The sequence below is a fragment of the Haliaeetus leucocephalus genome, unplaced genomic scaffold, assembly GCF_000737465.1.
Source record: "Haliaeetus leucocephalus isolate CR32 unplaced genomic scaffold, Haliaeetus_leucocephalus-4.0 Scaffold228, whole genome shotgun sequence".
NCBI classification, from domain to species: domain Eukaryota; kingdom Metazoa; phylum Chordata; class Aves; order Accipitriformes; family Accipitridae; genus Haliaeetus; species Haliaeetus leucocephalus.
In genome coordinates, this window is record NW_010972664.1 from 9,216,382 (window position 1) to 9,230,231 (window position 13,850).

The following is a 13,850-nucleotide window of genomic DNA, read 5'->3' on the forward strand; positions in this document are numbered from 1 at the left end:
GGTGTGTGTACAGAAACATGGGTTGGATTTTCCTAGCACTAATAAGCTCTGGTGGAACCTGTCATGTTGAGCGTCGTGGTGCAGGAACATCTGAATAGCTTTGCATAGTACTAAGCCACATTGACAGAGGTGGTACTGACACAGGATAATGAGGCACACCATACCCAGCCCAGCTCTCTGCAGAGCCATTTACGTGCTTCTGTACCACACTCCCTGCTTTGGGAGCATGGCACAAAGACATTTGATCTGACTCTACCTGGAGCTGACTCAGGTACACAGGGCTCATTAGCTTCAGCTTCATGTTGTGTGAGCCAGGCTAAATTGTTTTCAGGTCTGGGTTGGCCTTAAAGCCAACAGTCAAGGTCACTTGGTGTCACGCACAAGGGGAGGAAAAAAAAAAAAAAAAAAATCTAGCTGGATTGGCCCCTACATAAGACCACACCAGTGAGGACGTACGAAGAGCAGGGTCAATACCCAGCCCCACTCCCTACTTAAGCTGACTATGAATAATGCAACTGAGCTACATATTCCACAAAATCCTTCATCTTCTACAGAGACTCTTAAATTCATATGACTAAAACAGAATTTCTAGGGAAGAGCAACAAAGATCTGATATCCAGGAACATCCACACAGAGTCCAACACCATCGCAACCTTGACTGCACTTCTGACAGAATTTCTGAGATTACTGAGAAGAGTTAGTATGTTTGCTGTGCCTTAAGCACACAGAACTAGTTTTGGATATTTGCCTAGGTCCTCTTGCAAACAAGAGTTTGGTACTAAAATGTTTTTAAAATCCTGACCTTAAGTATTGTATACAAAGTGTATTGGTTTTGTGTGGCAAGGTTTTGGTAGCAGGGGGGTTACAGGGGTGGCTTCTGTAAGAAGCTGCTGGAAGCTTCCCCTGTGTTCGAGAGAAAGCCCACACCAGCCGGCTCTAAGACGGACCCGCCGCCGGCCAAGGCCGAGCCAATCAGTGATAGTGGTAATGCCTCTGTGATAACATTTTTAAGAAGGAAAAAAAGTTGGGACAGGGAGAAACAGCCGCCGGAGAGAGGAGTGAGAACATGTAAGAGAAATAACCCTGCGGACACCAAGGTCAGTGAAGAAGGAGGGGGAGGAGGTGCTCCAGGCACCAGAGCAGAGATTCCCCTGCAGCCTGTGGTGAAGACCATGGTGAGGCAGGCTGTCCCCCTGCAGCCCATGGAGGTCCACGGTGGAGCAGGTATCCACCTGCAGCCCGTGGAGGACCCCACGCCAGAGCAGGTGGGTGCCTGAAGGAGGCTGTGACCCCGTGGGAAGCCCGTGCTGGAGCAGGCTCCTGGCAGGACCTGTGGATCTGTGGAGAGAGGAGCCCACGGAGCAGGTTTTCTGGCAGGACTTGTGACCCTGTGGGGGACCCACGCTGGAGCAGTGTGCTCCTGAAGGACTGCACACCGTGGAAGTTTGTGAAGAACTGCAGCCCGTGGGAAGGACCCATGTTGGAGAAGTTCATGGAGGACTGTCTCCCGTGGGTGGGACCCCACGCTGGAGCAGGGGAAGAGTGTGATGAGCCCTCCCCCTGAGGAGGATGAAGCGGCAGAAAATAACATGTGATGACCGTAAACCCCATCCCCGTTCCCCTGTGCCGCTGGGAGGGTTTGGTAGAGAAATCTGGGAGTGAAGTTGTGCCCGGGAAGAAGTGAGGGGTGGAGGGAAGGTGTTCTGAGATTTGGTTTTACTTCTCATTACCCTACTCTGGTTGATTTGTAATAAATTGAGTTAATTTTCCCCAAACTGAGTCTGTTTTGCCTGTGACGGTAATTGGTGAATGATCTCTCCTGTCCTTATCTCGACCCGTGAGCCTTTTGTTATATTTTTCTCTCCCCTGTCCAGCTGAGGATGGGGGAGTGATAGAACGGCTTTGGTGGGCGTCCAGCCAGGGTCAACCCATCACACAAAGTCACCAAGGGAGCATATGGCAAGCCTGAACACAGACCTATGCATTACATGTCAGAGAGAGCAGTCAATCTGTTGGTCAAGCTGAAAAACAAAATGCCAGTGCCATTAGTCATTTTATTGGCAACTAGCTCATTGCCTTATTTATGCTACAATTCGAGGAAAAGTATTACTTCACTTTTATTATCAATATGTAGATATTGTTATATATTTATATGCCAATTTGAATGATACATGTTGATAGATGAATGCGAACAATACATGTTTTTAAAATGACTTGAGCATCCTGACTGTTCTAGGCCTGAGTCAAATTAAACACATGCATACACGTGGAAGGTCATCCCTGCTAGACACATGCGCAATTTTAAGCTTGTAATTATGTCCTTTGCCAAGAAGAAGATTTAAAAAGATCAATTTAAGTTACTCAAGTATCCTATGTATAGCTTGAAAAGAGAGAAAAAACAAGATTAGTCAGTAATCGAATAGGATTCTGCACATCCAGAATGAGGAGTTAGAAGAAAATTCCTGCCTGTTTTTCTCAGAAACCTGAAAATAAATTATTTAGAGAAAGCCATTTTTCTTCAGTTCAGTTTATTCTCCTATCTTTATTTTAATTATGTGATAGATTCTGATTATAAATACACCTTCTCCTAGGTGCTTTTCATAAAAATCAAAACTGCAAATTGTGAATTTCAGCACGGCCTTTTTGGGTTCACATTAACTTTTTTTTTTAAATAGACAACGACTTTGCTCTAAATGCCTATCTTCAAACTTCACAAAATCCCTGGCTCAGGAATATCACGTCTCTCCAGATGAGGAGATGAGTAATCTGAGTATACAAGACTGAGTAATCTCAGAGTGAATAATCTAATTTTCAAAAGCAGCCACTCTTTGCAGCTGTATTTAAAGATCACAGAGTTCCTATTATAATAAAAAAAATCCTCAAACAAAAAAAAAAAGCCAGACCAAATGAAATTATAAAGAAGTTCTAATCCCATGTTTCCCCATGACTGAAAAGTCTAACTTTCCTTCCAATACTGAACTCTGATATAGTTTTTATTATTACTTCATCTTTGCCCCCATTAAACACATTTTAGTAGCACGATTTTTTCACCATGATTATTTTTGCTGCCAAAATTTTCTGGCACAAAAATCACACAGACAGAGGGTAATGCTGTTTTAAGGCTTGCAACAGCTGCTGTGTTGAATAGCTATTTTTATTTTAATAAAAAACTGCACTGTACTTACGCATGTTAAACTTTTAAGAAAATTCTGTTCTCGAGATTCAAATAGGTTGAAATGCAGAAGTGAGATACTTGGAAAATCTGGCAGGTAGACAAGGAATTCTGCATAAAACATCCTTTGTACGAACTTTACAAAGACTATTTAGAACCTGCTTCTGCTTTACAATGTATACAGTACAGTCTAAATTTCAGCAAGTATGAAAAGAATGAGAATGAACTTGGATAAAAGATGGAATGACTAAACCCAAGAGAGCTGTACCATATATGAAGAATAACATTCCTCTTTATGTATAGAACTGTGCATAATTTGTGTGAAATTCATGGAAGTACTTACAGCCTGAAGGAACCGGAAAGACAGGAGGACACTGTCAGTTCCGCCCCATGAGTGTCTGTCTTCATAATCTCCCTCCTCCAGCAAGTACTGACGGCCTTTGTAGCGTTCCTTATTATAGCCAACCCATCTACAGCAACCATACAACAAAAGAAAGAGAAATAACTAAAAGCAAAACAACCTCACACATGATTTTCCATAACAAATAAAAGGGGAAGAGAACATCCTAACACTAAAATGAGTATCACAGACTCAGCTAACAAACAAAGCAATGCTTGTTGGAAATCACAACAGGCACCCACTAAAGTCTTCTTTGTGGATCAAAACCCCACCATGTGATTCTTTCTCCAACAACTGTTTATTTGTGTAACGCTTCTCCACGTACCTCCTCTCAGTCAGCCATATTCCCAATACCAATATTTGGTACTACAGAGGCTAGTACGCATCTAGTGGCCAAAACACTGTAAGCCACCAATTGTCACTGACAAAAAACAGCAGTAGATCTCTTTAGTGTAGTAATAAATGATGAGATTCTACCCTTGCTGGAGCTGGTGACAAAATTAATGGATTTTAGCAGAACAAAATTTCACCCGCTTATGTTGTTTCCTGCTCTAATCTAAAAACACATATACATGAATAGACAAGTGAATTGAATATATACAATGTATTGCATATATTTTAACACTAAGGGAATAAAACTCTTTAAAGTATTTTGAACAAATAGATAAGGCTCGATTAAAAGAAGGCATTTCCACATCAACTTTGAAAGCTCTAATGGATCTTAATTTGAAAAAGTGCTTCCCTCTCCTTTCTTGTAAGCATTTCTTTCATTAAAGCTCCCTTGTAAGTACTAGAACTGCTGTACAAATTCTGTTGGCAGTAAAATTTGGCAGGCAGGGATAGCTTTACTTTTAGTAGCATTTGGTTTACATTAATTCAGCTGTTTAAGTTACCACAGTATTAAAAATAAAAGCTGCCACAACAGACAGAAGGATGATTTTTAATAATTTGAGGCTTCCCAGATACCAAATACATAATGTATTTATGAACAGATTATTTGAGTATGCACAATTAAGTTTACTTTGAATTTAGTGCTTGTAAGATTCTGACAACAACCTGGAAGGACGTATGTTATTGAATCTTTATATAAAAGTATTAACATTGAGATTCCCTAAGGAAAAAAAAAAAAGTTTCTGAAAACTATTTTATTCCTATGCTCTTTGGCAGAAGCAACAATCCTGCATGCTTTCAAGCAGTCCTATCCTGTTGGGTCTTGGGAGAGGCTGAAAGAACAATGCGTGGGGTTGGTATCTCTCTAGAATAGCTGGAGCTGAGCCTACCTCGTGAGTAGTCCACCTAAGGACTGTGTTACACAGCCCTTTTTGTGCGTGTGAGTGTATGACAGAGAGAGGGGTGGGGCAACACAGAATCAATCCAAGGCCTCAACAAAGGAAAATAAGGGTAGATTCTTAATTCCAGATAACATGCAACAGGTGGCAAAGGAAAACCATTAAAACAATAAAACAGTTTATAGATTTCAGAGACATTAAAATGTCAAATTGAAGACTGACCACACCTACCCAAGGTCATTTCAGTAAATTAAGTAGAGACTACCAGAAGTATAAAGCAATATAAATTAAAGCTCTGTGTGAATGCTGTCATTAAGCCCAAAGTGGCCTAGTTTATTGGCATCCAAATTGTAAATACTGACTTCACACCTCTCACACACTTAATCTTCCTATATTCCCTTAGATAGATAACCCATGTGGAGAGCTGGTTTTATCCAAGGCTGATAATTGACAAAAGAAATATATATTCCTTTCTTTAAAAAAATATTTTACCAGTGAGAGATTCTAATCAACCTTTGGGTAGCACTTCTTAGCATTTAGTTATGATTTCCTATTTTAAAGTAAATAAATATAAATGTGAAATATACTTACACTCCACCAATTACACGTATTGATCCAATTTCCTGAAACTCCTCTTCACTACCAAACAGAGCTGGAACAGAACTGATGTTTTCTGAAAACTCTTTGGACCATCCTCCAAAGTGGGTTTTCTCATATATTATTATCTAGAAAACATGATGTTGAACAATGCCTTGAATATGCCCTGAATAGTAATTTGAAGTTTGGGGGTGTGTACTGCTACAGTATGTGGAAGACACCGTTTTCCCCCTCCAACAAGCCATCACTATGAAGAAAATGCAGGGTTGTGTTCTCAGCCCTTCTGATTCCCGAGTGCCCTAGAAGCTGAAGAGACCCTATCTGGATTTAGATAGGCTTGTCAGGCTATTTGCAGACATTTCCACAGAAGGATAGTTGTTCACACAATTCTATATACATAAATGCACTCTGTGGCTATATGATTGTGACTTATCCTGTAATCCTGTGCCTGGGCAGTGTATATTAGCCTGCAGTGAATCCTAGCTGGTCACAGCTAGACACACTAAGCTTAATCCTTCAAAAGTAGACAAGAGGTCTTTCTCTGTACTTTGCTGGAGTTATTTCAGTGGCTGCAGTTAACATGCCCTTGAGGTTCGTCATCTGTCAAATCACACAGATCAGCTACTAATAGTATTAATACTTATTGCAATATTTATTAGAAAAATGCCCGAGTCTTGCATGTATTTGTATAGTTAAAAGTTACCGAGAGCATTAGAATTTTTGTGGAGAACTAGAAAAAGGAGGGAAAAGGAACAATAACTCTGGATTAGCTTTCTGCTCCTCAAATCACAGAAGGGTCATGGTCTGACTCACAACTCTAGTACTGGGATTGGGTATAGGAAGGAAGGGCCTTTATTCCTGCCCTCTTCCTCCCCTCGCCCTCATTTTTTTTAAACTTGGTACGTTAAATGGGAAAATCTCTCCTGATCCCTTTCCATTACAGTGACTGACGTGTCAGTCAGAAAAACTCTTTATTTTGTAAAACCTTTACAATAGTTCTATAGCAAATTACATTCTCCTAATATATAAAAACAAATTACTACTACTTTTACATCTCATGAAACACTAGTAAGAAAGTGGACCTCACAAAATTAGTGAATTTTTCTTCAGCAGCAAACACTGAATACTTAATCAAACATCACATACCCAACAAAAAGAAAACAGCTTAAATAAATTTTTATTTCCAATGTGCTCATATTTTATTCTCAATGTCCTCAGTGCTTACCTTGACATTCATTGGCATTTGTACCTTTAGTCCACCCTGAAAAAGAGATGGGGAAAAGAAAAGGTATTCATATAAAACTTAAAGTTATGCTTTGACGCATATTTTATAGTACTATCAGAGCATGAAGTTTTTGTAATTATATTCACCATTTTCAGTTGGCCAAATCAAACACTAATTTAAATACTCTGAAAATTCATAAAAGCCAGGGACACTATAAACCTGACCTACGAACAAATCAGTGCATTGACAAGCCTGTAGGGGTGCAAGCAATTTAAAAATATTCCTTCATTGTCTATTAGCAATCTAAAGCAAACATTTACTATGTGTTTTTAAACTAAATTTTAAAAATTGGTCCATATAAATAACTTTTAAAGCTTTGTTGTATGTATTTCAAGTTTCTTAATCACAAATGGTGGAACATTAAGAAACTATCAACACCGGAAAAGAGAGAAAATATAGGCAGACATATTCATGTCTATGGTCAAAGAACAAATACAGCAAATGCATTTTGTCTGGAAATGTTAGTGAATGATGTTCTCTGAGGGAGTAAGACACCTATCTCCCACAAGCGAATAAAAAGACAGCTGTTGGGTCTTATTCCTTTGTGGCTTTTAAACTCTTTTTCTGTAGGCTTGCTATGTGTACAGTATAAGTACTTGCCACACCCTTCCACACTTCTTTCATATTTAGATCTACATGCTGTCTATCCAAACAAAAATTAGCTGCACCTCCCAAGTGGTGCAGTGGTAGATTCTAGCTGTACCATTAAAAAGAAAAAATCAACAACTTCTGAAGAGCTTTTTTAGTTAATGGTGTTGGCTGCAATACAACTAAAAGCCTTTCAGTTCTGTCTTATTTGATCTGTACTTAACAACAACAGTTTCCCAGGAAGATGTCCTAGTGAATCAGGTGCTCCCTCTGACTATGTGGTCTTACTTGGGCACACACAGAAGCCCAGCAAGCCATGGCGACTGCTGTGCCACTACAACACTGCAAATGCACCATGGCGTGAGATGAGTGTTACATGTATAAGGATTAACCCTGAAAGGATGTTGGAACCTAAGTTATATTTAGATCAAAACCTCCGGGGGAGCAACAATAGGAAAAGGAAGGCACACAACTTATTAGAGAATTGTGAAGTCCTCACCATTTTTAAGGGACGCAGAGATTTTACATCTGCTGAAGGAATTTCAGATGGTGAATCGCATTCTTCCAAAACCTTCATCTCTCCCTTGTAATTAAAATCTGAATAAGCAAGCCATCTATAACAATAAGGATAAAGGACTTAATCTCATTAGATAGATTAAAAATACAAAGAACCTATTAAAATTAATTTCCTTTTTGTACTCATAAGAGCTACATAATGTGTTTTAGATACTGCCAGCACATCAAAACGAAGCTATATTTAAATACACTGGCAAAATCAATGCTAAGAAGATTAGATACTTTTTCTCAGTCCAAGCTAAACATAAATGAAAGAGAAGAAAATTACTAATTTGTTCCCTTACTTTAAGACGCCAGTTTGTTACACTATGAGCATACAAAACCAATGTCAGTATGGAGGATGAGACGCACCAAATTTTACCTAGGATTGTCACCTTAGGAATTAAAAGGCTTCTAACATCAATCCCACTTTGTTTTTTCAGTGGAAGTTATTACAATAAAATGATTTACAGCACTCCTCTGGAAAGCAGGCTATTGTAATTTTGACATGAAGATTAAAAATGCTTAGACTCCTTCAGACTGTTTTAAGTCAAAAAGAAAGCTGAATGTAGAAGTTGGACACAGGGTTAGTAGACCAAATAAGGAATGGAGGAAGAGGCATTGAGCCATATGGAAAATTATTTTCTTAAAACTACACACACAGACCATAAGCAGTTATAATACTAAGTTCTATCAAAACTAAGACAAGACTGTTTTTAATTCCTTCACCACCTCAAGCTTCACAGACATATCACAAGACTGTGGGAAGGAAGGCTTGGCTCACAGGGAAAGGCAAACTCAAGACTCTTAAAGCAGAATAGCTAATGTCATTCTGCAACGATTTATGAGAAGAGGCGCAGAACGCCCAAACTTCAGGAACTGTGAAGTGTTGGGCATTTACCCAGGAAACAGGCTATTCTGCTCAATACAGGAAATGCTGGACTACCAAGGGGCCTGTATCATATTGCATCACCTCTCTCCAGAAAGTCAGGATATGGCTGTAGCTTGAGAAATGCTGGGATGATGTAATATTCATTTTCTGGTATTCAGCCATAGTGTTATAGTTATAACAGGGTAGGTGACTAGGGAGATAGTATTGTCCAATGAACTAAAAGCCAATTATAGCTGAGCTACTGCTTCTATTTATAAAGCTACTCAAAGATGGAATTAACAAAGACTTCTGTCAGCAACTAGAAGAAAAATGCTTTCAAAAATTTGGTTCCACTACCAGAAGCCCACAAAGCACAATGCTGGAGTGTAGAGCTGGCAATGTCTAGTGTATGTTAACTGATTTGTAGCAAAGCCCCCCAAATATTGTTCTTATCACTGCCTGAATTTCATCCCATGATGTTACTCCTCCACCGGCTGGCAAATTGCTATTAAAAAGATTCAGTACTCACACTCCTGATTTGACTCTTATAAAAGGGTTTTTCTCAACATCCAGTTCTTCTAAATTGGCAACTGCACTCTGTATGCAGATAGGAAGTCCCTCTGTACCACCAGCTGCCAGGCAGAACTCTACCTCTGGAACACCACAGTCCTGCGGAAACAAATCAAAGGATAAGGCTTACACACGCTTGCAGAGTCTGCCCCATTGCAGTGGGGGAAGGACCAGCAATGTTTCCTTCTTTTTTCCCCTGTCTTCTCACCCTTCTAACCTAACTCCAGGCTTCATATGATGGAAGGGTTTTAGTTTGTTTTTTTTTTTTTAAATGAAGACTGGAATTTTTAGAAAAGCTAAGGGAATTAGATTTCCAGCTCCCACCAACTTTCAAAGAAAACTACGCATTTATGCGTGTTGGGCTACTTTCCAAAAGCTCAGTTTAAATAATCTCCAAGTAAAGGATCTGACAATATTTACTGATAGACAAATCATGCATATAATACTGCTGACTTTTTTTTTCTAAAGACAGTGCTTCCATAACACGCATATAGATACATATGATGCATGCATAACTAAAACTTTCTAGAAATATCTACTACATTCCTGCCTCCCTCCCTTAGTGGTAATTAGGCTCTGTAATGTATCCGACTATAGTTTCAAGCCATATGAGTTCAATTTTCTGCCATGCCAAGTAATCTACTGCATTTTAGACAAAGAAAAAAAAAGAACAGTACTAGAAAAAGTTTGTTTTGTTAAGTAGACACTTGAGCAATTTTCCTGTTACTACCGAGCAACAACCTCTAATACCTTACTGGAGGTTTTCTACTGATAGATTCCATGCTGGAGAAAAACTTGTTGAACACATGATCTTCTCTAGAATTTGCAGGGATTTTATTGAACCACACTTGTTTCATAATATTTATATAAAATGCATCGCCAATACTTTCTTTCCCAGCATTCAAACACATCATGAATCAATGAGGATCTTCTGTAAGGCCCTGCTTCAGCAGTGCATTACAGAACAGTCCTGTTACAGTGAAACGCGGCTCACATGCTTACAGGGTTTGCTCAGCTGTAGCTGGAAACCTTCAGTTCTCGGTGGTAACTTCACAGCACCCTTACCCTTATCATCCTGACCCACGGCCCTGCTTGCATTAGGCCAAAGGGCTTGGACAGCATAAAGAGACCCCAAAAGTCCTAAACATGGAGGAAAATGCCCCTTGCATGTGCACTAGAGAAGAGTGATGAGAAGCTGTCCCTGAGGGTGCCCTCAGAGAAGCACGTGGTTACTGGATCTGTTGAGGACCCAGGCAGGGTCACATCGTGACAGAGTTCCCACACGGCCTGTAGCTTTTGCCAGACACAAAAGGCAAAACACAAGAGCTTGCAGAGAAACCCAGCAACAGGGCACAAAAGCTCTTAAAGTTACAGCACCTCATCTCATGACAACACCTGTACGCTCTCCTCTTTCACATAGGTTTTTAAGTGGAGCTTTCAAATGATGGAGTAACATCCCACCTAGAAATACACTTCCTCTTGGTTAGCAAAGTTTGTTCAGTAGTTATTTAACTGTCAGCAATATATGTAGCAATTATAATAGATGGACTTCAAGATATTATTTCACCTTCCTCATGAGACCTGAAGTAACACAGTATAATGTTTTGGCAACTGTCCCTCATGCACAATTGTGTTTCCTCTGTATTGTACCTTGCAAACAATGCACACTTGTCATGGTTTAACCCCAGCCAGCAACTAAGCACCATGCAGCCGCTCTATCACTCCCCGTCTCAGCTAGACAGGGGAGAAAAAAATATAACAAAAGGCTCATGGATTGAGATAAGGACAGGGAGAGATCACTTAACCACTTACCATCACGGGCAAAACAGACTCAACTTGGGGAAAATTAACTTAATTTATTGCCAAACCAGAGTAGGGTGACTAGAAATAAAACCAAATCTTAAAACACTTTATCCCCACCCCTCCCTTATTCCTGGGCTTAACTTTGCTCCCAATTTTCTCTACCTCCTCTGCGCCAGTGGCGCAGGGGGATGAGGAATGGGGGTTGCAGTCAGTTCATAACATGTTGTCTCTGCCGCTTCGTCCTCTTCAGGGGCAGGGCTCCTCACACTCTTCCCCTGCTCCAGCGTGGGGTCCCTCCCATGCGACACAGTTCTCCATGAACTTCTCCAACTCGGATCCTTCCTACGGGCTGCAGTTCTTCACGAACTGCTCCAGCGTGCATCCCCTGCAGGGTCACAAGTCCTGCCAGAAAACCTGCTCCGTGGGCTCCTCTCTCCACAGGTCCGCAGGTCCTGCCAGGAGCCTGCTCCAGCGTGGGCTTCCCATGGGGTCACAGCCTCCTTTGGGAACCCACCTGCTCCGGTGTGGGGTCCTCTCTCCCTGGGCTGCAGGTGGAGATCTGCTCCACCGTGGACCTCCATGGGCTGCAGGGGGACAGCCTGCCTCACCATGGTCTTCCCCACAGGCTGCAGGGGAATCTCCGCTCCGGCGCCTGGAGCATCTCCTCCCCCTCCTTCTTCACTGACCTGGGGGTCTGCAGGGTTGTTTCTCTCACATGGTCTCACTCCTCTCTCTGTCTGCAGTTTCTGTGCTGCAGCAACTTTTTTTTCCCTTCTGAAATGTTATCCCAGAGGCATTATCTCCACCGTCACTGACGGGCTCGGCCTTGGCCAGCAGTGGGTCCGTCTTGGAGCCGGCTGGTGTTGGCTCTGTCAGACATGGGGGAAGCTTCCAGCAGCTTCTCATAGAAGCCACCCCCGTAATCCCCCTGCTACCAAAACCCTGCCACGCAAACCCAATACAACACTATTTGTTTTTAGAACAAAAACTGCAATACCAGAATTTTTGTTTTCAGATGAGCAAACCCAGAAAAACTAAGAAAAAAGACTTTCCAGTACAATGCTACTTTATGGCAAGGTGCTAAGGAACACCATTCCTCAATTCTAAGTGTATTGCTAGACAAGTTTAAAAAAAAAAAATAATCAAATTTCCTTATAGTTTCCACACATATATATCTCTCTCTTATTAAATCACAGTTAAGAAATATTTGAAGTTTGTGTTTTTTTCTAATAATACCTGATATGTGATAAGGCTGAAAGCTATGAATCCAACAGTAAAGCTTGATATGGAAAATTGGAGGTTGCACCTATAAGAATTCCACAAATAATGATGCTAGACTCTTAATGGTTTCAGATAAATTCTGAAACAAAGTCCCTACAAGACTAGGCAAGTGGCAAAATAAAGTACATTTGCCTGCGGGCTCAGACAGAATATGAGACAGAGTATGTTTAATTTTAATTCAGTAGGTTTGTTTTTTTGTTGGGTGGTGGTGTTTGGTTTTTTTTTTTCATTTGAAGATTGGAAAAAGCCAGTCTACATTTTCTTTTCAAGTCTGCTCTCCTGACTCTGAAGCTCAGAAGACAGGCTCCACCTCAAGAGATGAAGAATGTAGCAGTTCTCCAAAGGGTAGGTAAAGCACAAGCACTCATAATAAAATCTCTCCTATTTATCACCATCTCTCTCCAGCTCAATTTTGACAGTCATAAAAAAAACTCTACTCATTGTGATGGCATTTTTGTGTGTACTAGAGTAAGCCCACAAAGTCCTTTCACGAAGTGTTACATAGTAAACCGAGGTCTTCATCAAAAGCAATTCAAATATCTGTTTTTAAAGGTAGTAACATGTTCAAGCAAGAAGTACATTATATTTTCTAAGCACATTTTTGTAAAGTCACAAATATATATTTTGACTTAAATACTGAGTTCAATTTACATATATTAATTCACAGACTGCAGAAAACGGCAAAATTTATTATTACTATATGAGGTGAACACTATGTATTTGCAGATGTACACTCGAATACTATGCCATTAATTTATATAATTTAAGCATGTAAACTTTAGCTTGCTAAGTATTTACCGTAGCATGTTCATATTTGCCTGAGCATATTTAATGGGTATCATTACTTTCAGAGGCTTCTTTAACATTCCTAATAAAGCCACCATCTTTAGAAACAAAGTGAAAACCACACAAATACGATAGCATTCAGGTTGGGAACTAGATCCTTCAGTCCGAAGCCATTTAATTTGCAAGGCGTCAAGATTTTGAAATAAGATACCCACATGCAAAACTATTACCACAGTGTTTCAGGCCAGATCCAAAACTGGAAAGTTTCCTCCCTATAACCCCCTGGCCCTGCCAACCCCATCACAAACAGTAAAAACTCATGTCATATTCATTATCCTACTGACACATCAGGCAAAACCAAAATAAAAAGTACAGCAAACAGATTAGGTAGCTGTGTTCATTTCCAATGATAATACACAACCAGCAAATGCTTAGGTAGGTCACAGCCTCCGGGCATCCCACTGTCTTCCTTTACTCTGCGGTAGTCTCCTACCTCCACGCAGTCATCCTTGGAGTGCCCATGCTTCCCTCATGGTCTTTTGGGAGCAGAGATGTTTACAAAAGCACAGGGAATACTCGTACTAGCTTGCAGAGAACAGACACTTCCAAAACAGTAACATGGCCCTCAGCCGAAGGGGTTAAGACGACCCTCA

At 40.5% G+C, this 13,850-nt stretch overlaps 1 protein-coding gene across 1 annotated transcript in view; it reads right to left on the reverse strand.

The window, feature by feature from the left end:
- Nucleotides 1-13,850, reverse strand: part of CRYBG3 (beta-gamma crystallin domain containing 3) — an 80,880-nt gene that overhangs the window by 28,371 nt on the left and 38,659 nt on the right. Inside the window, exons 9-13 of the mRNA XM_010567651.1 lie at nucleotides 9,287-9,426; nucleotides 7,831-7,945; nucleotides 6,684-6,719; nucleotides 5,453-5,586; nucleotides 3,516-3,642 (exon numbers count right to left, since the gene is read on the reverse strand). Of these exons, the coding sequence (XP_010565953.1) occupies nucleotides 3,516-3,642; nucleotides 5,453-5,586; nucleotides 6,684-6,719; nucleotides 7,831-7,945; nucleotides 9,287-9,426 (552 nt within the window). The remainder of the gene's footprint in view (nucleotides 1-3,515; nucleotides 3,643-5,452; nucleotides 5,587-6,683; nucleotides 6,720-7,830; nucleotides 7,946-9,286; nucleotides 9,427-13,850) is intronic.